Source organism: Melanotaenia boesemani, chromosome 6 (genome assembly GCF_017639745.1).
Source record: "Melanotaenia boesemani isolate fMelBoe1 chromosome 6, fMelBoe1.pri, whole genome shotgun sequence".
NCBI lineage: Eukaryota > Metazoa > Chordata > Actinopteri > Atheriniformes > Melanotaeniidae > Melanotaenia > Melanotaenia boesemani.
Window position 1 is genome coordinate 8703879 of NC_055687.1, and position 25941 is coordinate 8729819.

Below are 25941 nucleotides of genomic sequence, written 5' to 3' on the forward strand. Positions count from 1 at the left end.
AAGAAAAATAAAACAAAAAGAAACAAAAACAAAACAGGAACTGCAAAGGGACTGAGAAAAAAGAAACACACAAGTGTTTTCTTCACATCTAAACTTGAAGCTTGCGCACTGTTTTTAGTCGCCTTTTAGCTGAGTTTATATAAAAAAACACAGGATTACTTCTAAAAAGGTGCCGTGTGTTGAATTCTTGCTTTACAAAGAATCTTCTCATGTATGCAGGAAATACATCTAAAACACAGCCATTAATCTAAAGAATGCATTTTGTGTTTCATTAATCACAGATTGTGGCTTGATGATGAAACCAAAGGTGGTTAAAGGAGGAATCAGAGGGGGCACATGAGGAGGCCAGTGGTTACACATTCCCAACATTAAGGCTCAGGGAGGAGTATAAGAGGGTAATACGCCTGCCCCTGCAATTAACTGAGGACTGGGGTGCTGCTCCCTGGGCTTCCTATAGCACAAACTCCCATTGCTAATGCTGATGATCAATGACCTTGCAGGGGTGAGTCACCATCTGTTTGCATACGGCCATGCTGCATTATATCCTGCCGTGTCAACACCAATGAAATGTCAGTGTTCTCCTCTTTAAACATTTATTTCAGTTGGAGAACATAAAAGTGTATCTTTCTCTCTTCATGCAAATTGATGGTACTGTGAAACGCATACATTGAAAACTAAAGTTACATCACATGAAGAGAAAGAAATGAGTATTTTAGACAAACATTCATTGAATTAGGTTATAGAATTATTGTTTAAAAACTAGGAGCAGACATGTTGCATCAACTTAGCTTTAAAAAAAACAAACAAATGCTTTATTGCTGATCACTGGAGCACAGTTGGGTCATCAGGGGAAGTTATCAAATAGATGTTGTCTAAACTAGGTGTTACAGCAAGCTGCTGTGGTTACTTTTAGGTGAAATACAGACGTGGTTTGAAACAGTGAAATCTTTCTGCTCTATTCTCTAAGCTGGGTCATGTACACTGGAATCTTATCTATGCAGCTTTAGTGAAGTACATGTTTTTGTCACTGACTTCAAAAAAGGAGTCAAATGAATAGCTGTGGGTGGGGTGGGGGGCTGCTTTGTGTGTATGTATGCATATGTGTGCGTGCAACTGTGTGAAAGACTGTTTTTTATTATTATTATTGTTATGTAGTCTCTTTTGATGTGTGTAAAAGCTCATTTTGTTTTTATTATGCATGATTTTTTTTCATGTAAAGCACTTTGTGTTGTCCCAGCATGACAAGTGCTTTATAAATAAAGTTTGAATTGATTTGATTTGAATCGACCAGTAAGGAAACAAGTTTCCCTGAACAATGAAATTCTTACTTTGCTGTCCACACTGAATGCCATAAAATATTATAAAATAGAAGAAAACAACTTAAGAACTAGTTAGGGGTAAAGATAAAAAAAAAATAAAATAAAAAAAACCCGAGTAAATAATCTATGTACATAAATGTGCAGTGTGCTACATAATTTGTTGTGCCACGTTCAACAATGAATGATTAGCTGTGCAAAAAAAAAACCTGTCATGTTGTAGACGGTAAGATGCATGTGCAATATCTGTTATAAGTAATAAGCACATATTGCACATTATATGTGTTTTTTAGTATTGAGTGTGATGTTTGCAGTTGGATAAAAACTGTTTTTGAATCTGTTTGTCCTTGTTTTTATTGTTCTGCAACATCTGCAACGTATGTTTCTAGTGTTTGCAAACACTAGAAGAACTACACAGTTCCTGTAGCTTCTCCATGGAGAGGGCAGCCGACGGTCTTTTGAGTCGTTTTGATGACCCTCTGGAGCACTCTGGAGCTGTTAAGATTAGTGCTAGTACAATTTTGGCTAAGTCCTCCTTTGCCATGAAAACAAAGGAGTGAATGCTGCATCTTGTGACACAAGCCATACAGATAGCAGCACACAACCTGGCACTGCCAGCCAAAAACGCTGTTTATCTTGTCCATATTAACAGTACTGCCGGATTTCTGGAAAATCTAAAAGGGTAAATGGTCAGTATTTATGTAGCGTTTTTCTGTGCCTGGAATGATACCTAAAGTGCTTTACATTATACATCACATTCACACACTGATGGCGGAAGCTGTCAAGCACGGCACTAACCACGACCCATCAGAAGGATTGAACCGGCAACCCTCAGGGTACAAGACGACCACTCTACCCACTGAGCCATTTTACCTTGGAAGATCTCTTCCAAGCTGCATTTAATGTGCAAATGTAAATGACTTGTGTACATGTCAACAGGGCTTTCAGATTGCTAAAACGTTCTAGTAGTTCCTGTTGAAGAAAGTGCCCATCTTTTTTTGAGTTTTGACCATGGACTTTTTTAGCCCCCACTTCACAGTGGGTATTAAATCCAGACAACATACATGCACCTTGATGAGTACTTGTTTCAGTGGACATCTTGTCTGTTGTTCTTTTGTTTTTCTTGTTTGTTTCTATGACAACAATTACCAATGTCAAGCTTATGACAGCATATCTCCAGTATTGCTTTGTCTAATCTATTTGTAAGTCTACTATTTTCATTTTTTACACTGTGAGCAGCTCTCAACCCTGTAAAGCTGGAGATTGTTGGTGTATGACACAAAGACTGTCAGGGCCCGTCAGAGGCAGCAGTACACTTAATATTAGGGAGCTTGTTTCCAGACATGTTCTAGATTTTTTTTTTTTTTAAAGTTGATTTTTAAGTTGAACCTCACTCTTAGAATTTTGGTGGTGCCAGAGCACAAAATTCAGAGACAATTAACCCAGCAGCCCGTCCTTGTTGTCACTCTTTCATTTTACCACATTGTCCAAGCTTCATCTGCATGATGTCATTATTATCAGCAGCATTTACTTTTCAATTTGTTCCCGCAGATCAACTTTTCTTTCTTTGTTTTGATCATTTCTGTCTGTCAAGTCAGAATGAGTTTATCTTCCATTTTTCTGGTTATAATTTCTGCTCATATTAGTGGTTCCTTGAAAACAAAAACATTAGGACCACCTTACTAAAAAGGTGATGCACTCTGAGAGGCACTAGGTGCAAAGCTTTTCCTCAAGGAGACTTCATACACTCTCTTCTAATTAGGAACATTTGAAAAAAAGGACTTGTGTGCAGAAAAATAATATAATAAATATAGTCACATGCTGTAAGCCAAATTTAGAGATCTTTGGGAAAATGTGTGGACAATTTGGTCCAGAAATTCGTCTCAGCTTGTGTGCACTTCACACATGATGATTCTGTGTTGGAGACACTTTCTCTGACTTGGGAATGTGAGGGAGGGGCATCTGGGTGGAGCACAGAGGATCCTATGTTATGGAAATCACTGTGTTATGTTTACAGCACAGTGAGAATGGCAGATGAGTCTCCCTGAAAACTGTTTTTTTGTACTGATATCATTACCAAAGACGTTTGCATGTATCCGCAATATTGACAGGGACTGGACAGCAACAAACATGTCTTAAGAAAAGATTATAAAACTGCTAATCTTATGCCAGATACCCACATTTATCCACATAACCAAGGTAATGATGCAGAACAGGGTCCTGCTATAGACTGTTTTATGCTTATTTTTAAGCAGTGATAACAAACTGCTTTTGAGCTTTATACTAAACAACAGACAGAAGCACATAAATTATCTCAAAGACAAAACAAGAAAAAAAAAACCTGGAACACTGCTGACACACAGAACTGAATACAATAAAAAATGGGCTTCTCTTAGCTGGAATCAAAGCACCACAGGAGGAACGTATTAGTATAAGCAGAGTAACAATTACTGAATTATTGATTTCCTCATTAGGACCTTTGTCAGGACCATTTAGCCACTTTAAAAATGAGCTTTCGTTGGAGTAGTTGCAAGGTAGCCCAACTCACAGTTGATTTATAATGTGCAACATGGTCAATAGCAAAGGGATGGGAGCAAAGGGAGGAGGTAAGAGGCAGGAGGGTGACAGGGTCATGCTGAGCGGCTTTACACAACACATCCCAACATCTCCCCCGCCTTCATCATCATCATCATCACTAGTCTGTAAACTAAGCAGTAAACAGGGAAAACCCACAAACACAGGCATGTGCAAGTTTGCAAATAAACAAATGATGGTGGCTGCTCTGAAAAGCATATTCAAAACGAGAGGCTGATGGCGCAAATGAAGGCGGATACATTACAAGCAGTGTCTTGGTTCCTCTAATCCCTTCACTGGTGCTCTGCAGAGACTGGTTTTGATATGACACATTTAAGAGCTTTTGAAAACATATTTGAGGTGACTGAACATTTAAAGTCAGTGCATTTGAAGTAAAAGAAAAGACAGAAATGCAAGTGTACGACTGATTATAGATATAACAAATGGCGCTGAGCAAGCATCTCACCCCAGTGGTGTGGCATATATCACCACTTTGTAGAGAAAGTTTGGAATTAGATCCTCAATCCTCCCATTTGTGCTTTTCTTATGGGTTACCATTATTAAGAGACATATTTTAAACTAAAACATGATGTTTGTTTGAACCAGACAGTTTTTGCTACCATGAAATGTTATTCCTAACCGATCAGCAAACATGAGTGAAAGGGAGACAGGAATCGTGTCACAAGGACTGGAGCAAAAAAATGTATAAAAGAAGAAACGTCTCATACTGGAGTTAATTCAAGGTTTCAAGAAGGAAATTTCTAGGATGTACTCGTATAGCTCATGCAATTATCATTCTTTCTACAAGCTACTCAAGACTTGAAGATTGAAGACCTGGGAATAAGGAAAAGAGTTGTCTCTTGAAGCTGCACATAGCTCAGATTCAGAGCTAAATTTTTCTAAAGCTAATTGGCCTCACTTCTATAATGCATGCAGGAGAGAGATGATAGTAAATATGATGAAACTACCATAAAGAACTAGAGTTTGTTGCAAATTTAGCACCAGGAGAGCTGGTGCAAAGTAAGCTGAAGCCTGCTGGATCAGTGTGAGATTACTTAAAGTTCCGGATTGTCCCGGATTTTCTTATCACAGAAAGCACCTAAAAGCACATACCTGAAAAATCAATTCACGTAGAAAATGAAAAAAATATAAAACTTTAACCTAGAAGTATCTTCCTGAACACAAGACAGAAGGGAAGACTTAGCATATAGCAAAGACTGATTAAAAGACACAATAAAAGACAGTATAAAACACATTAAATCACCTCAGAACCAGGATGACAAAAACTATTAACTTAAACATTTACAGAAGTCTCACTAATAGTTTTTAAATGCTTTTCTGTTTTTCCTTTGTTTGATCCAGCCTGTTAGAAACATGTTGCTTGTTATTGGTCATCTCTGCCTGTTTTAGCGGAAGGTGCACACAGCTAGCTATGCCTTAGTTTAGCCAGATCACCTAAAGATGCCCTGGATATGTTGAGTCTGTTTGATAGTACAGGCATCTGGTATATAATTTTACACTTTAAGACTTGTGCCTGTTTTTAGGTCTCTGCTCAAATATGCTGAAATAAGTATATCACTGCAAAATTAGAGGGTTTAGTACAGACAAGGTCTCCAAAATGATCATTTTGGCACCAAACTGGGAAACCCCAGGTTGTAAAAGCTTAAAGCTGTGTCGGAAACTGGTACAAAGGGCTCCTGACCAAGTGTTGCCATGTGACGAATTAGGAATGTAATTTTGTTGTGAATCCACCATCTCATCTTAATTTGAGCAAAGTCAAATCATAAACACAGTTCTCAACTGTATTTGTGCAAAAACACAGGAAACTGAAGCCCTCTGTAAGATCAGATACAGTAAGATGCAACATCTGACCATCCTGTCGATTCCCACCACTTAACCTAACAAGGGCGCTATGGCAACAAATCACTTCTTGTCCATGTTCATTAGGTAATTAGGAGCATCTCATTGGCTGGATTGGATTGTCGTTTGTTATCTGCCGACTGGAGCCAAACACTGGACTCATCTGACAGACTGACTGTGAGGAGCATCTTCAACAGTGGCCACCTCGTCTCAGGATTAATAGGCAGTCCATTTGAGTGAGATGATACTTTTAAGGTAGATTAGGAAGACCTTACTTATGGTAAGCGTAATAAAAGTGAACATAAAGGGCTCATTTACTTAAAGCGTTGGCTTACATTGAGCTCCTGAATCCTTCCAGGACATCTTTATTCACTGTATTGCCAGTGGGTGCAATTTGTGTTTTCAGGGGAAGAAATCAGTAGCATAACACGTGTTTTCAATTCTCTGAGTGGCCTTAAGACCTCTGCTGTGATTGTAACTGCAGTGTATCAATGCAAAGTGTACTGCAGTAATAAGTTTAGCGGTGTGCATGTGTGATCAGCTGTATTAGTCTCAGATGGCAGGTCCAAACACAACAGTGGCTCAGGTTTCCAGAGTCACTGAGCTGTTCCTTATTTGCACAAACAAATTGTAAAACAAAACTGAAAGAGAGGACGGATACAAACTGCGTGGCTCAGTTAAAAACTCAGGGCAGCCTTTAAAAAAATATCAAGCAAAGAGAAAAAAAAGGTGGAGAACATCTCAGAAGAGCTGTGCAAGAGGAAGAGAAATGCAGCTCAAAAAGGCCCAAATCTGGACAATAAACCCATGTTCATCAAACTGCCGCTGCTTGGTCACCATATTAAAGGCTGTCAGAGCCGATAAGCTTCAGTGTAGCGTCGCTGTCCTGCAGCCACTTCACCTTTAGATGCTCTTACCACTGGCCACACTGAATGCAAGACCATTGATTTTTTTTTTCTTCCTCCTCTGACACTTAATCTAACCCACTGTGATCTACGACCTTATTTTCACACTAATTTCTTCTTGATCAGAGGTGATAAATATCACATTGACATAACCAGCTCTTTGTGCATTGCATCAATGCACTGTTTTGTTTTACATGACACCGCCTAGAGCTCTCAGACTTGAATGGCAGTTTGAGAAATGGCCTGAGCTGCATTGCCTTGCCTTAAGAGATGCAGCCAGCAGCTTGAAAAATGTATTTGTTTCTGTTGCACTGCAGTGATTCTGCCATATTTTTCTTAACAAAAATGACTGATATATGAAATATATATAAGGTTTAAAGAGCAATTTAAAAAAAAGTAATTATAAAAATTATGCGGAAGGAAAACTTTGAATCTAAAACCTTTAACATTTCTTTTCATCCGTCTTTGTTTTGTAAAGTGAGGCAGAATGCGCTTTTTGAGGCTCAAGACCTAAATGCAGAAGCATTTCCAGCCTGTGTTGCTCAACTGAAGACATTAGCCGTGTTTACATGCCAGAAATCTCTTCCACTGGGTTACAATTCAGATCAGACCTGTACTGTTACTCTGATCATGTTTACGCACCGCATGTTTGAACGAAATAAACCATTTTGACATGCGCAGAACTGCAGCGTTGTCTGACCTTCCTGAAGCCGCAGAAGAAGAAATGGTGATAAACAAACACCGCTGCGTGTGCATTGTCATTGTCTTCTTACCAATTTCAGTTTCTACCCCTTAATAATTTTAAAGTCTTTTAAACCTTATTCAGTGTATTTGCATCAAACACCAATTCTTTTTTTATGTTTTTTCAAATAAACTTGAGTATTGAGTAAAGCGAACGGTGCAATGCAAGATGTACAGCTGATGTAACAGGCATGCAGAAGAAAGATCATTTCTACCCGACATTCAGAATATGTGTTTTCATGCACGCTGATGGGAACAACAGAATGAAATTGTGATCCAAATGAAAATACTCCAACTTGTATGTTTACATGAAGCCTTTTTCTTCCAACCTGGCTTTTAATTTGAATACTTCCATCCATGTAAACATGGATGCTCTTGTTCTAAAGCACGTTTTGAGCCAGAATCCACTGAAGGGCATGTTTAGTTTAGCTTAGTTTAGTTTAGCTTAGCTTAGCTTAGCTTAGCTTAGCTTAGTTTAGTTTAGTTGGAATGGACATTACAGGAAAACATGCTACGTAAACAAACTGGATTTTTCTATTTCCATATGTTGTCCCTGGTAAATGTTAAAAAACAAAACAAAACAAAAAATTACCTTTCCTGAGTTTGCTATCTTATCAGTTCAGTTTTTGCCAAATTTACACACACCTGTGATACTGACAATTAAAATGTTCCCTAGAAAGGGAGCATTTTGCTTCACGGTAACAAGTCACGCCACCACCTGGATATCTAAACATCAGCTGTTTTGAGTCAGCACTGTAGCTGATTCATCAAAGATGCAAGACGACATTATCAGAGGAATAGAGAAAAAAGAAAGAGAGAAAACAGCAGAGCAAGAGATACGACAAGAGCCAACATCGGACTGACTTTTACTGGCTGGAGAGAGCTCAGGGGAGAGGTAGGATGCAAGATGACAAATTAGCTTTCCCTAGGTGTGTCTCACTGAGAAAATCTGCCAAAGTTCAGAAGTGTGGATTTAAAGTCTACTCACTTTTACAGGAGGGTAATGAAGTCAGCAAGAAACATTTTAAATGTTTGCTTTTTATTTGTCTGGATGAGAAAAAGTCATATAGGAAAAATAAAAAATTGTGCCAATATATTTGAAGTTACTTTATTTATGATGTTCATTCAGGTTAATTTCATCCTCTTCATTTTAAAAATACCCAATGGGTTAGTTTCATTGTCAAATAATACTTAAATATGAGGTTTTGTGTAAGGGAGTATCAGAAATAGTAATATAGCTAACCCTCTAACCAATGATGTTTAGAAACTTCTAACCCTTCCCATTTGTGAGTGAGAGAAGTAGACAAGTGATGAACTGCAGGTCAAAGTGAGGTTTAAAAGAAAAATAAGGTTGGAAAAAGTTGTGTGGGATGAGTCTTGAACTGGATGCCCCAGCATAAGAGGAGGCTAAGTAACACCTCCACCAGCCCCACCTTCCTCTATGTTGTGATAAATATCGTTCTCTGAACGTAACGAGATGTTAAGTGTCTATGTCCTCACAGAAGATACTTACATCAGTGAAATGTAAGCTTTGTATGAGTTTAGAAAGGGAAATGAGTACAGAATACAGTCGTTGCACCAAGTTTAAGGTTATTTTGTGAAACTATAAAACTACATATTGTTAAATTTAATGTAACTACCACATATTACGCCATGAGATCTGGCTGCTTACACCCATTAGACCAAACACACAAGCTTCAGTTGGTGTGTGTCTCTGTAAGTTTGAGGGCTGTAGTTTGCATCTTTACAAAGGTTAATTTGTAACAGGTTAATAACAAATTATATATTCTACTTGTTCATTTCTGATATTAAACATTATTGCTGTAATTTTAAGCAGAGTACATTTTGTTTGCTTTGTTACCTCATGATTGATACGCGGTGGCCGCCTCTCTGTTCGATGTATCACTATGAAGCCAAGAGACTGATCCACAACTGATATCATAACTCACTGAATTTATATCCAATTTTAAAACTGTTCATTTTACATAATGCTGTTTGGTACGTGATACAAATTTTCATCACAAAATACTTAATTTTTTGATGCACCCTGTACCCCTTTATATTCTGGTTGAGGGTTTTTGTTCCATAGTCAAGAGAATTAAATCGGTTTACAAAGTTGTGTCAGTTTGCTCCACCTCTACTAGCTACAATGTAGAAAGAAGATGGACCTTTTTACATTGATGATTAGTATTAACAAGCTTATGTGCCACATATAACAATACATCAATCCAAATTGAGTTTTTATATCACTGTTTTTTGTTGCTTATTTACTTTTACTTTTTTTCCCATTAAGGTTTCTAATGAAATGAAATTAAATAAAAATACTTTATTGATTCCATAAAGAATTTTCATCTAATCTAATTTTATGATAATTTCTAAAGGACATATTAAGGGTTTTACGCAGATAAAAGACCTACCTACAAGCTCTACTGCTGATTGTGAGACACAACTTTAGCCTCGGGTGTAAAATTCAGATGTTGCAATTTAATCCTTTTCCACCACAGAGCAGGGTGCCGAGTGAGCTGTTGATATGTCCAAAATGGATATAAGTCTGAGGAGCAGGAATGGTGTAAAGCGATTAATCTGTTACTTGTTGCACGACTCAGCCCACCTGTTGTGAAAACAAGATGACAACTGTCTCAGGTGAATAATTAGCGACACTAAATGTTTTAAAATATTATCCTTCAGGATTCAGTTTCTCATCACTTGTGTCTGTCAATCAATCCATATTTTGAAAACAAAATTTGCCTCTGTGCATCAGTTTCCACACTAATCAGACAACATCAGAGCTGTGGGGGGAAACGTCAGCTGCAGTGTGAAAGCAGTTGTGGCTTCACCTGAGAATGTTTGTTTATTCTGTGGCATCCGTCATGACACCTTGATGTTCCCATGATATTTGCTCTGCATACCCAGATCTATTTTTGGTCCTGAGACATCTAACACCATCAGGGCGCTCCTCTGGAGCCTCTCTGCCCCTGTGTGCCCACAGGCTCTCGCTGTGCTGTGTAACCATCCTGAGTTAACCTTTCCTGAAGGCACAGGGAAGCCCAGGCATGAAGCACTCTTTAGCATAATGAGTATGTTCATCAAAGCCCTGCAATGTGCTGGATGGGGCCGCTGGATTCACCAACACACACACATCAACATATCCATGCTAATGTGTGTGTACGCTTCTGCATGTGTGTGTTTCCTGCTGAGCTGGGAACAGGGCCACAGGTGACGGCACTCTATATACCCATGCACACACACATTTAAGCGCACACTCATGCATGGTGGACCTCTGTAACTGCTGCCCTCAGACCTCATTTGAGGATGAAATCGTTTATGTGAGCAGAGTGTCATCTATAATTAATGACCACTTGTGTGTAATTTAGAGGGATCTCACCTGTGGCCCTGTCCTCAGCTCAGTGGGAGCACACACACAACAAAAACAGCCTAAAGTGAAGTGAGTTACAGACAAGAATCAGCAAATTTAAAATGAAAAAGAAAGAAAGAAAAAATGTCATCACAATTGAAAAAATCTACTTTAAAACTTACGAACTGAACTGAAACCATTTCAACTGAAAGACTAAACTGTTCCCTGCTGGTGTGTCCCTGAGTTTGAATAAATACTCTACTAACATGCTGCAAGTCTTATAAATAGTGTGAATTAATTCCTTAACTCTGCTTTAACTAAACTTGCTTTATCAAATACTTGATCCATGCTTTGTAACACAAATATGAGGTGTCTATGAAGGAAAAGGGCCTTAACTTTTCACTTTTTCTCTAATTTTACTTCTTGTGTGATTTCAAGTCATCTGGGAATTACTTGGCTTATTATCTGATGGTTGGCAGTGGCAGATGTCCAAGCCAAAACATTGTCTTGAGGAAATAAATTAAAATAATTTTAAAGCTTAATTGTTGATTGCTTCTAAATTATATTTGACCACATTTTTTTGCACTATTCTGCTCTCTGTGTGACAGCTTGCAAAGTTGTAATAATTGTGCACAACAATATCACACTGAGATTAACGAAAATTAAGCCATTTTAGATGGAAAAGTCAATATTTAGTAGAAATTTTAACTCACCAACATCTGAAATGTACCCTCAACTACACACAGATTCTGTACATCACAAACAAAAGGTTTTGATTGATGGTTTAGTAAACAGTTATGTATATTAATCCAGTTAGTCACTGAGTGAAATTTTTATTCTAAGGATAATTACGCTGCCAAATGATTACTGTGTCACAGGAAGTAATCTTTCCTTCTGCAGTAGCTTAAATGCTCAAATTTAAAGTTCTTCACAAACGCACACAAGTACAGCTCTTAGGTAAACACACTTTCTGTCACTAACCATTGCAGCCTACAATTAATGTTAGCTTTCTCTTAATTATACCCACATTTTTTATAATTATGACAAGAGTTTCTCACTCATCCACAATATTATTTAATTAATTAATTTATTCATTTATTAGGAAATTTTCACCTTGATTAGGCTAAACTTGAAAAGACAGTGATTGTTTTGGTATGAAACTGTAGGCTGTATATAAAAATGTAGCCACTGTGATATCATGCAGTTGTTTGGGAACTTTTGTTTTAAAGCCTTAAGTAAACTAATGAAAGTTACTAGGAAATATATTTATACAAGTTGGGACAGCTTGAAGAAAATAAATAGATATTTAAATATTTGTTTTTACCATAGCTGCATTCACACAAGGAAAATCCAGGGGGATTCAATTAGCTAAAATGTTCACAGCTTTGTTTGAATTGCCTTCACATTGTACATTACTTAAATGGACCAAACCGCCTAGACAACGCCATGCAGCAAAAACTGCTCACTAGGGGGTGATATTCCCCATAATGACCACTGACCAACAAGAAAGTAGAAGAAAATCTGACTAATTGATTGTCCATGATTAAAAACGGATCATTTAATGCAGCCTTGAAGTTTCTGTTTTTACTATAACCCTAATGTGGTTTACACCAGAATCTGTCCAGTATGAGCAGCAGGAGAGGCAGCGAGTTATCTGACATGTTGCACTACAACACATTTTTCATCACTTCCTCTCAGTGGATAGTCTGTTTGCATTCACACTGCAAGCAAAACGAACCATGGTTCACATGCAAGTGAACCGAAACTCCCAGTTTGCAAACAAATCAGTTTAAATGTGTGTTAACACTATTCCAAACTGACTGTACTATCAGTGGAAGTGGATCGGGGTTTGTTTAAAATGGACCAAACAGTATCAGTGCAAATGGAACAGATGTACGAACATTATACTGACATAGTATGTGCTTTAACTGCTTGCTATAGATAAAGAAACACCGGTAGAAGAGAGAGTAGAAGATTGTTGTTGTTGATGTGTTCTCATCTGAAATTACAAGATGTGTTTGATACTTAATACTACTTACGTCAAATTGGCTTAACTTTCAAGAAGTTTAAAAACAAACAAACAAAAGGTAAGTGTACACCAACCTGTCTAAAGTGTATCCTGATTTGTGCCTGATAGAAGATGGAACAGGCTTGTTCTGAAAGGTTTATTGAGCAAATCTCAAAACGGACAACTCTTTAAGCAAGAAAGAATAATCATATCTTACGACAAAAATTTAAACTTAACTTAATATCTCTTCCTCTGCTTCTTTTCTCTTCAAAGATTAGCATGTAATTACAATAGGAGATCAGCAAAAAAAAAAAATGAATAAATAAAGAAAATGAAATAAATGAATAACAGAAGTGGGTAGAAAGGGAGCAGTATATTTTAACAAGGCGGTCATGGAGGAGTGGTACAGGAGGAGGAGGTGGTGCAGCCCTCGTCACGGGCCGACTGATTGTCTGCTTTTAATCCTCGACCTCATTATCACCTCCAGGTCCGGCAGTGGCAGTAAATGAATCTATCTGCCGAGTGTCAAATCTTCACACCTTCACCCTGGTAATCACCCCAAGGTGCAAATGCAAAAGATGGATAGAACAAGAGAAATGGATGCAGAGAGCGAGTGTATGACCTCTGCATTTCATCAACAAAATCCCCTTATTTCATAATTAAGTGTTGTTGCTTAATTATGTTGTTTGCTTGATAATTAGAGCTGATTAAGCATTGTGTTGCGTTAAGGTCAGACCAGTTAAAGGTATGGATTTGCTTCAGATTAGAAGTGAAGAGCTATTACTGCAGTCAGATAAAAACCTAACCCGTCACATTTTCATATTTATTTTCACATGTTCTGAAATCTGCCCTGTTATTTATCATGACTTCTTAGAGGAAAAGCAAGGTTTCAAGATTCATAAATGAAATGTATACTCAGAGACAAAAGAGCTAGAATGTTGTTTGGTTTTGTTCAGCATATATAAGTAAAATAATTTTATATTACTAAAGCTTGGGCCACACAAAATTATTTTAATTGCTGAACAAAACCAAACAATCTATAAATATACAAGAAAATAAGTGTATTATTGCTATACTCTTCGTAATGTCAATTAATAGGTAACAAATAGCAAAAACTAAATGTAATTTATCTGCATTAAACTTTTCTTTCCTAATAGTTAGACCCAAAGCCATGTTATGGTGCCATAAAAAATCCCTGGGCTATGTTTTCTTCAAAGTACCCAAAACCTTGCAGGTTCTAACCTGTGTGTCATCATGGATGTCATGTGTGGCATTTGATCAACTCCTAATATCAGCTCTGAGGGCTCCGCATACTTAGTGTTTATGTGTGTTGAAAAATTACCCAGAATTCTTCAGTCTGCAGGGGTTGAGAGCTATGGGAATGAATACATTTACAAGTGTAAAAACGGTCTCTCACTCTAACACCAACTGCAGCAAGTTTTCCCGCTAAAGTCTCATTTCCACAAACAGGTCTGGCTCGAGATGAGACTGTTTGGTGCAGTAAACCCTGATCTCTGCTACGTTTCCACAGTCAACTGTGCCCTTACCTGGCAGGTGGGGTATAAGTAGTGATAGATCCATCAGCTACGTAATAGTGCTGCACGATGCCTTCCTTAAACTATAATGAAGAAAAACGCAACACAGAAACAAAGGACAAGAATGGTGGACATCCAGCAGGTTGTATTCTTTCTACTTGGCATGTGGCTTTAAATAACAAAATATCCACCATATATGTAAACACAGAGCTGTTCCTGCTTCGTTCTTATTGACGAATCACACGAGAAGCGACACTTCTTTCAAACAAATCAATAGGTTTCAGTATGTCAAGGGCCACCCTTTAGGGTCAGCTCTGAAAGATTGGGACTCCAGTAGAGTTGTCCCAATAAAGTAGGATGGGTTGAATCGGATATTCTGGCATCCTTGCCCTTATTTAGCCTTTGGATAAGCAAAAAAATGTGTACCGTCCCATCCTGTGCCGAGAAGGACACCTTGGTGGAAACAGGCCTTAAGATGCCCTATCCCCCTATATAAATGCATAAAGATAATAGATGATTTTCGGCTACTGCACAAAGTCAGGCAATAGTTTTTACTTTCCTAGGGTTTCCCAGAGATCGGCCTTGATCAGACATTTGATGGACTAAAATTCTTCTTGACATTCAAACAGATAGTCTGTTCTCAAGAAATTTTAAGTTAAGGAGCAGAAATAACCTGCTGAACAAACGTGTTCACAGGGAGACTTTTAACTTGCATGTAATACTATTTGCTTGAGAACAGGAATGCATCTAAAACCTGCACATATACATTCACAAACCAAATATACCGATTCATCTGAAGCTTATACAACCCCTGTTTGTAGTGGCAAGTGTTTATATATTAATCAGCTTTTATTGTTCACACAGTTACGTAATGTAGGGGATCAACATCACTTAAATACTTTGAATATAAATAAGTAAATCTTTAGCCTGCAAATGGATGGATATATCAACCCATAGATGTATAAAAATTCCAACTTTGGTCATTCTATTTGTTTGTATCGCCTCTCTTTTTTCTATTTCAACCAGATTATATGGGGACAGTTTTGTTAGGAGAAACATGTAATCCTGGTACCATTATAGTGGTTCTGTTTTTACTTTTACAAACTAATATTTGTAGCAATTTTCTTAAATATGTCTTTATGTAAAAGTATATCAGTGTGCTAAAAACTCAAAAATATTGCATTTCTTTCAGTTTTCACTGACTAATTCCAGTGTAACACATACCTATTGCAGACTTGGTGATAGTTAAAAAAAAGTCGGCCCTTCGAGACCTGCCACACTTTGCTTCAACTGTCACAGAGGTTCCTGAGAAAGTGCTTCCAGCTCTATGACTCTGTGATAAGTTGCATTATACTTCCAATGGACACGAGCCCTTTGGATAAATCTAACGAAATCTATGCTACCTTGAAAAACTATAATCATGCATTATTGAACTGGCAAGGATAGTGTGTAATAGAGAGATCCTAAACTCATTCCCCTGCCTGAATTATTAATTGAATTCAAATAACAGACAGAATAATTTTCTTAAAATATCTCAATCATTTTTCACAATGGCTTAAAATGGTGTAAAACAACATAGATGCTGTTTAAAAGTCCTGCATGAGGATACAGAAACTGGGAAACAAAAATAATTTATCCTTATCAGAGGATATGCCACCATGTTGGGGTGGATGATAACCTCCTAATACCCTCTCTGTTTCATGAGGACATTCAGAAGTGATAATGTTACAGTCTTTTCTGCTGCCCTAGACATTGGGAACCATTAAATAAAAGGCCAGTGTTTATTTGAAACCCCTTTTCTTCCGTTCAGGCTTGTCTTTATGTTTGAGCTGCAAAAGGAAAGCTGGCTAAATGTTGTACTAAGGCCAGAGTAAAATATGATAATGAGTACAAATGGGATTATTAGGAGCCTGCATGTCATCACTTTGACTGATCCATGATGTCAAACTAGCCAAGCAAATTCAATTAGCCCTGCAATTACTCCCTGGTGCTAGTGAAGATGTATTGGAGATGTTAAATATTGATGGAAACATAGATGCCACATTTGTTCACCTCGAAAGGTGAACACATCTCCTCGAGGTAATCACAAATGCTAAGTATGTTGCCTGTACATTCATCATACTAAGCAACTACACAGTATCTATAGCTTATCTATGACCAGGTTTTCAGAATGCACTGCAGACATAAACACTTAATAGAGAATGATTTGATTTCTGGGACTGATTGATTTTTTTCCCCCATTTTTGTTTTAAATTTGAGGCTTATTTCGGATATATATAAATGGTAAATATTGGGCATTTGTGTAAATGGAAATCTCCACAACATCAAATCATGAAGTCCTCCTGATTTAGAAAAAGTAAAAGATTAATCCCTTTTCAATAAATCTGGTCTTTGGGCATGCACAAGGAAAACTGAGAAGGGTGTTTTGTGCAAACAGTGCACTGCCCATTTATAATATCACAGGTGTAAACAGTATGTTACAAGTTAAATTTGTGGATAGGACATATAGATAGGCTGTGGGTCTTTTGTGAGAGTAGCAAGAGAGACGTATATATAGAGGCATAAACCAACATACCTGCTGTTAAACTTTTCAGGATGTTTTTCTCTCATTACGTGGAAACGATGTGCAATGGAGGCATCCTGAAAGAGAGAAACAAATCTTTACTGAAGGTACCAATTAATTCTGTTTATATGGTAATTGCATCTTCTGCCATTTAGACTGAAAATATATTGTGACCTCAGACTTCCTCCTGGCCCAGATTACTGTACACTCTGGATTCTGTGTCTTTTCATACATATTGTTTATTAACATGAGCGAGAACTCCCCTCTATGCACACCATCCATTTTTTTTATAACATTTTCATTCTACAGTATTTGACTGAATATATGTGACTGTATTAAGTTTAAAACAGTAAGTTACACCATGCATGCCTTTTATTTTTACATTCTAAGGTTGAAGATATAGGCAGAAACCCTGATGATTTGCACATTGTCTCCTCACGGGCTAATTAATTAAACACACATTGAGAGTAATCACAGCTCCCAACCAAACCTACAGGATACTGACAATACCATGGCAACCAAGTTGTTTTCTCTATCTCTTCCTCCCCCTCATCTTCTATATATCAAATATATGTACATACACACATATAGGCGACAGTATGTTACTGTGGTGTGAGTCAAAATGCTTCCCCAGTGTATTAATACCGCTTTTTGTTCAAATTATAACTGTATCTGACAATAGGGTGTTGACAATGAAGAAGGTTAACGATAGAATAAATGAAAGAAAGAAGTGGTTGCAATCTTTAAATTTGACAATAATAAGGCTATTATTTATGTATTTTTTTGTAGTTTTGTATTTCTATATTTCGTTAACGCTTATCTGAGGGGTGTTATGTCTTCAGCCAGCAGTGGCGCCAAAGAGCCATAAATTAAACCTCCGACATGTCATACATCAAAATGTGGCATTGCTACATTGGCACAAATTGTAAAACCAATAAAAAAGGTATATTGTTTAAAACGGAGAAGAAATTTGATCTTTTTTAATCTTTTGTTTTTTCGGAAGCCCTTAGTGAGATAAGTCAATGCTAACAGAAGCTGCTTAGTTTCAGTTTTAAACATAAAAGGTTGAAGTCATGAAATTGTGTACAGTATCTGCATCACTGTTTAACTTGGTCGTGACATAGTGAAGCATATTAAACCAACTCATGATATCTTCCTAACCCTTACCACATAGTTTGGGCTCCTAAACCTAACCAGTTCCAGAGTGCTGGCAAAAGCAGATGCAAAACGAAAATAAAAGGTGAACATATCTAACTGTGGCTGTGTCTGAATGTCTACCCCACTCCCTAACCCCTCATTCACTACATAGGGCTGCACTACATAGCACACTACATAGTGACTCATTTTCTTGGTGATTCAGACACAAAGCTGCCTATTTTTTCCTCACCGCAAACCACGTGACTACCGCTGTCACCACAGCAACCACAACTTATTCTTTGTTTGTTTGCTTATAGGTAATTTCCCGCAGCTCGAATTTTTTCACCTCCCTGAGCCATGTTGAGCTTCTGCCTGCAATGCATTGTGGTCTATATTGACCCGTCTAGTGACCATCGATGCTCACTACTTTCAAGATTCATTGTGGGTAATTTTGAGTGCCCTACTTTTTTTTCTCTGGACATTTGAACACTCAAAGACAAAATGGCGTGACCCCTATATAGGGCACTATGTAGGGAGTAGGGTGCACATTCGGACACAGCCTGTGCCCTACTCTCATGATATCATGTAACCTAAAAGCTTTGCCCTGAGGACTTTTCTTTGTATGTTCACAAGTAAATACAACCCTTTAGAATGATGTCTGAGTATTTTCAGGGCACTGATGTTAAAACACACCTTCTACAACTCTCAGACAGCTGCATTGTATTTGTTGAACCCCACGATAAGGTTTATCTGAACATTAAAAAAAAAATGTTTGTGTTCATTTTAATTAAAAACAAACTAATAATGTCTAAAACTAAAGCATAAACAATGTTAGCTTAGGTGAGTTTAATAACAGAAAATTAACTACGATTGACAAATTTTTGTTAAATTGTAAAAGTACTTTTGTCCACTGGGTGGAATTCCTGGTATGTAAAAGTTGCTAAAACATGTTTTTTTTTTTTTTTTTTTTTTTTTTTTTTTTTTATAAATACACAAATAAATTAGAAAAAAAACAAATAACAGCATATATGTATATACGTAAATGCATATATCAAACCACTTAATAAAGGCTATAAATCCGGTCACAAAACAGCTATCAGCGATGTAGTGTTGCAGCACTGACAAAATATCCAAGGCAAATTAACTGAATACAAATAAAACTTAACATTGGTCTCCTTCATTGTATTAACCTGCATGTTAAGTATTTTATTTTACAGAAACACTAAATTTCTGCCATAGTAAAAATTCCAATCAAAAGTTTGTTTGGATCATGAAGTTTGTAAAAAGCCTTGACAACGTGAAGTCTAAACTAATAAAGTAGACACGAAGTAATGCATAAGATTCCTTGCATAAAATGCCAGAAAAAATGTCAGCATGGCCTTTGTGAAAACTCTGACAAACTCAAACTCGTCCGGCTCTGAAATCACCTCAAGGCAGAGTGAGGAAAAAAGTTGCTGTAAACTTTTTGGGCTCGTTTCCCTCCCCTCCCTCCGCTGAAGCAATCTGTTTTGACCCACTCCATTTTGAGTGGCACTATTGAAACAGCACCTACAGGGAGGACCCCCTGCTAGCTCTCTGTACAGAAATTCAGGAGAAGCAAAAAGAGAAAAATCAATGGAGCTTCTCTTGATGTCTCTTCAAGACGCTGTAAGCAGAAGACCAAAAGATTTCTTCAAGATCCCCGCAGACTCGCCTCACGCTTCGAACGCGAGCCAGAAGGGTGAGGTGATGGATGTATCTGAGAGATTGTAACTCGATTTTCTTACAAACAGGACAATAGCTGCAAACAAGAGAGCAAAAGCGAGGAGAAGTTGTCTCCCCTTTGGTTTGGGGTCTATTATCTGAGATCTGTACAAGTAAAGCTGTGGCTTTGCAACAGTACACAGCGATTTCAAGCAACCAGGAGTGGATGAAGAACTTTATCCTTCTATGTTTCTGCGCTGGTTGTATGTTGTAAACCATAAAACCTTTAAACTAAGCAAACTACACAAGTCAAATGAGGATAAAACAGAATATAGTTATGGTTCATATGTTATGTCCACTATACAGGACTCTAAAGTGTTTTTTTGGATAGTTTGTGACAATAATACACTGTTAAAATTTGTGAGTGATTTCAATTTACAACAAACATGGTTAGTTACCTGGTAAGTTAATTACAATTTAATTTGACAAAAACTTGTAAAGATAGACCTTAAGGAAAATCTCTACCTCAATATATATATTTTTAAATTAGTAAAAAATAAATAAATGAATGAAAAAAATAATACATCTGTACATAAAAAAAATAATAATTGGAAGATCCATATATTTTCTATATAGCCTTGTATTTCAAAAACATTTACAAAAAAAACTATAAATATATAAGATTTACAAAAAAATGTACAAAAAAAATATTCATAATATATATTTATGCCCAAAAGGAAACTATTTAAATGAATCATCACGAGTTCACCATACGCCTTTTTGAGGCGATAATCTATATAAACCCAAGACTTTTCTGTATTTTTACTCCTGAACATTAAGTGTACCTGTACAAATAATACAATATTATTTAATTAAATATGTATATATAATGTTTTTTTTAGGCTGGAACCCTTAATTAGATTTTTTTAATCAAATATTTGTTAAAAGCACTGAAATTTTCATTTTTGTTTACTTAATTTATTTATTTCCCCTCCTTCTCTGCCCACCAGTGTTTTCAGTCACTTGCCAAACCAATATTGTAAATAAGTATTTTTTAAGGACTCTGAAAGCCTAAAACTATATTTGAAGCATTCTCAACATGACTTTTTTTTCACCTATTTAATCGTTTAATGATCACAACAGAATGTTTGATGTCTGCGTTGATTTCAATATTTAAGATGTATCTGTGATACACGATCTTTAAAGTTTGTAAGTATCTCTACCCAACGTGATTTAACTATGTTTGCACAAAAACAACAACAAAAAATTTGATTTAGTTATACCTGAAGTATTATTATCAAACTATTCTTCTTAGATAGAATAGTTGGAACTGGAAACTTCCACTGATTATTTTATCCATATTTAAATTTTTGGAGCTTTGTCTTGAAAAGAAAAGAGAAAATAAGGTTTTGTGGACTTTCAGGAAGCTCTGTATCATCTTCATGACCAGAGTTTGACAGGTTTTTACCTATTATAACTGTAGGTGTTTGTTCTTGGTTTTTAGATGGAGCATGTTTTCTAATCACTTAATCATTCTCATTATTGTTTTTTTAAATTATTGTTGATTCTTATAAATCTTCCGCTGATGCAGATCTGCCTATATCCACATCTGACTAGTCTATGGCACAAACACCTCCATGTAAACATTTGCACAGACTATGTATCTTTTAATCCAAGTTTTTTGAAGACATTTTTAAAGAAAAGGAAATTATAAATAAGCAGAAATCCTTTTTTGTAAAATTTCAGTGTATAACAAAAGTTAAAAAAAAAAAAGTTGGATGGCAGTTTTGAAGAAGAGTACAATTAAAATCAAATTCAATTCAGTTTACTGAAATCCAATTATAGTCCAATTAAATCAAATTGATTGTAAGATATTAATCGCAGAATCATAAATGAATAAATTAGGTCTTCAGAAATTTGCTTTAAAAATTATTAAAAAAAAAAAAAAAAAAAATAAAAACAACATTAGAGACAATATTTTCATCTGTGTTTAGTTGAAAACATAAACATGAGGCTAAAAAAGCAGCTGATGCTTCCACTTCAGCTTCATCCCATGTAGGCACATTCCCATTCACTTCACCCCCACCGGCAGCAGCGGGACGTCATCAGCTCACTCACTCACTCTTCCCTTTAGCAGCCTTCAAATAATTACCAATGTAAAAATCTGGCACCCAAATTAATACAGGACATGTGTAATGTCCTCTCATAGCTCAAAGTTTAGTCCAATTATGAGTAGGCCACAGCAGTTTGATGTGCCTTTCACTATGGGGGAGAGTAATGGCTTTGACAGGAGTGCCAGGGTCATTAGGGCGGCTGACTGCATTATGGTAGCAGAGCGCGCTCAGTGATTAGTTCTGTCTCTCACCCCTGGTCCTGATTGAGATCATTACACTTCACGTCACTTCCACATCCTCCCAAAGGGATGACACCATTAATTCTCTATCCAACTGGGCTGTGGCAGAAAGGTTGGGTTGGAGGAATTTACATAAAGGAAAAAAAGATGGTTCTCTTTGTGGAAGGATAACCTGTGGTGAGACAGAAATAACTTGGAAAATTAAGTTTTACTAAGTTTAAGTTTTATGTCATCTCCTCACATTAACATCTTGTGTATAAGAAGTGTCAGAGAAGTAAGGCCAGTGAAACTGAAAAAGTGACCTCAACTTCTCTGGAAATGAGTCCAAATTAGAGTGAATGTGCTAGTGCTGATCTTTTGATTTTAACAGTGTTATTACAGAAGCAATCTTCATCTTCATTTGCATAATCTCTAAGGTAATTATTAGCTTGACTTGTCGCATAATCTTTAATGTCATTCTTTTCTTTCAGCGGAAAGCAAAATAAAAAAAAGCGATGCAAATAAAATATTATATCACACTCAAATCCAGAGAGAGGTGAAAGTCCCCTTAATCCCCCACAAAACAACTTCATTTCTCATCATTACGCCTGCCGGTTACTAATCCCACTAACAGAGCAAAGACAGTACGGGTTATAGTAGCAACATGACCCAGTCAAGCCAATGGTGCAGACACTTATTTATTTATTTTCCTTTTTAGATATAATGTTCTCATACAAGTTTGGAGAAGCATGAAAATCAATAGTTCTTCATAATCTTTGTTGACCCAAAAAACTAACCAGACTTATAATCCACACATATTTAATGGTTATATGCTAAATGCCTAATTAGCTTACTTAAGTAAAACATAAATTTAACCAACCCCTTGACTATGATGCCTTGACTCTTGCCATGCTTATTACTCAGAATTTAGTTTTTCTAGCTTGTGTTGATGACACAGAAACATATATCACGTACATTCCTGGAGCTGTCGCTGCCCAGAAGCATCCCGAGGCTGAGAAACTACACTTCGTAACTTTGGGTTCCAGCTTGGAACAACTCATTACAGCTTCGATTTACACAACATGTCACACACCAGCAACTGATATTAAAACATTGAATGTTTTGAATGCACTCTGTGGCCATTTCATTACAGAAAGGCAGAGGATATAATCAGCGGAAGAAAGAAAAATGAAAGAGAGAGAGAGGTCAAAAGATAAGACAGGAGTCAACATGGGACTGACTTTTACTTGCTGGAGAGTGCTCAGAGTAGAGACAGGATGCAAGATGGATGTTGAATTAGCCGTTATTAGGGGCCGTGTCACGTAAAAACCTGCCAACGTCCCGTAGTGCTTCTTTAGGATGCTGTGTGAAGTTTTTACATGAAGACACAGTGAACGTTGAAACTCTTACCAAATCATGTGTAACTTTAAACCCATTGACAAGACATCAAAGGTATTCAAACAAGACTCCCAGTATTCCTGGACTTGATGGGCTCTAAGCAAGGGCAACATTTCAGTGGTCGCTCCCAACTTTGAATACTGAAGCTTCTCTGTATCAATCTGGTCAGCACAGTCCTGCAGAAAAGCCACCATCTTCCCTCAAAATTAGGAAGAAAATCAGAAGGTTAAGGGTTTTATTTTTCTCCAGCAACCTGTTGCATCCAAAGAGAAGCAGCCAGATGAGGAAGAGAAGCCAGTTTCCTTCTGGTTTGTACACAACCGTCATTCTGATTGATCTGACAGTGGCACTGAAGGAGTGGTGTTAGGAGGCCCTCAGGGAAAACTACTAGCTCTTAGTTTAGAAAGGCAAGAACAATAGGTTTGGTTTATTTTTGGCTTGTGGAAAAGAGCTACAGAGGTTTTCCTACAAAGACCACATGCAATAAAAAAGCAGATCTCCGTATGGGTTAAGAGACAGAAACATTTTACAAAAGCTATAGAGCTAAATTCATGCCTCAGCGGTGTGGGCACTCTGATCTTTGCATCTGTTATTCGTATTTGCGAGACTTTTTCTTAAAGAGCACAAAATTAACCCATATAAGCCTGATGTGACATATATATTATATACAGTTTCTGAGACATTTTGCTTCAATTTATGGTATAAATTTAGCTCAAAATCCTGTTCAACACAATCTGATACTCGTCTTCTGTCCCCTAATAGATACCCAGAAGCAGTAAACCACATTATGATATTTTTAATGTGTCACATGGTAATAAATAGTAGATTACCCCCCCCCCAGACTACCCAGAACAGCGTTAACAATCCTTATGCATGGGCGTAGCAAACATATGACCCACTCCTTTATGCAGAGCTTTCTATGCTAGACATTTAAATTTTCTCTTCAAAGGAGCATAACCTCATTTTGAGAATTTCATTTGCTATTTGATATGTTAATCCCAGCTGAAGGCAGGACTACCACATCAGGTAACATGGAAATGGATGCCAGTAGGTGAATACTACAAGCACACACTGTGGTGTGAATAGTGTCTGCAGTGAAGACGTCTTTGATTTTAGTTGAGTGTTATTCTAAAGGAAAAGATAAATGAGCATATCTTTAAGTAGATTAATGTTGTCTTCACCCATGTTTTCATCACACATTTAGGAGCCTAAGGGGCTGTTCACACTCAATAGGTTTTGTTTGACTGAAACAAACTCTGGCTCAGTTTAAAATATGAACAAAGAGTGGATCAAAGACGAAAAGTAAACTCTTCAGCTCTTGACTTCAAGTTGACCTTGTATTTCTAAATGTAGGAGCTGTGCTGCTCATCAGTGTTTGCTTGCAGCTTATCAGTGAAAAGTAAAGTGAATAAACTTTTGTTTTAGTCAGGACCAGACAACTGAACTGGAAGTCTGAGGATCTTTAAAGTTGGTCGTTTGACCACATAATGCTTCACACCCTGTTTGATAATGCAGATCAGTAATTTTCTACATATGACTGCTTTTTTCACTGTCAAGTTTTTTATGCTGTATATTAAGTGGTTAAACATCCTTAATAAAGCTGACATAATTAGCTCTTAAAGCACCTTTTTTCATAAGTCATTTTGCCCATTTGTTGTAAAACACTGTAAATAATGTTGATTTGACACTGCTGTCAAAATTTAGATGAAGTAACTTGCTTTTTTTGGCATTTACAGTGGGAAATGGAAGCAATAAAACATTATAGGATGAACATTCAGCCATGAAATTCACACTATAACCACTTCCTCTTGTACATATCACCATATGTTCAGCCATTTTTATCTTCTATCATGATGATAACAAGACTCGTTTTCTAATATCTTCAAACATTGTCATTAGGGGCCCAGGTTGGAGGTGTTATTCAACTAACATTTGTAAGGCCATGCATCACTTATGTCCCTGCCACAGTCTGTACAAATCTAACAACCCCCAGTGGCCCCCTCCTCTGCCACCTGCAAATGTCAATTACCATATTTCCCTGTGACATTTATCAGTAATGGCTAACATGAGCTACGTCAAATCAGTGTCATTATGTTGGAGATGGACAAGGGAGGTGTTGACGGCTGCATAACGCCGTGTAGATACACAACAAGGCTCATTTATCGATCAGAGAAGGTTGAAGCTTGAGCACATCTCAATAAAGGCCTAACCACAGTGTGATCAAAACAAATAAATTGAATTATTATGCTGTTGCTGCAGGTGCTCCTCTGTGTATTTTCTTTTCAGAAAGGAAGTTTAATTTTCAGAATGCGAGTCCATACTGTACCTTTGTTTTCTCTGTGAGAAAGATGTGAAAATGTTTTGCATGGGTCAAAGTCAAAATAAAAAAAAATATATAAAAATAATAGTGAGGAGTTTTGCAACATTTAAGAAAAAAAAGGAATAAAAACTGTGCGCAGGTGGTTTGTTACTTACATGTATAACTTAAAGTCATGAGACTGAGATAACTTTCTTTAATAAATGCACGTTTGTCA

General features: G+C 37.0%; 1 protein-coding gene across 1 annotated transcript in view; it reads right to left on the reverse strand.

Annotated features, from left to right (window-relative positions):
• dgkb (diacylglycerol kinase, beta) overlaps positions 1–25941 on the reverse strand; it is a 77051-nt gene that overhangs the window by 12875 nt on the left and 38235 nt on the right. Inside the window, exon 19 of the mRNA XM_041988637.1 lies at positions 16870–16934. Within this exon, the coding sequence (XP_041844571.1) occupies positions 16870–16934 (65 nt within the window). The remainder of the gene's footprint in view (positions 1–16869; positions 16935–25941) is intronic.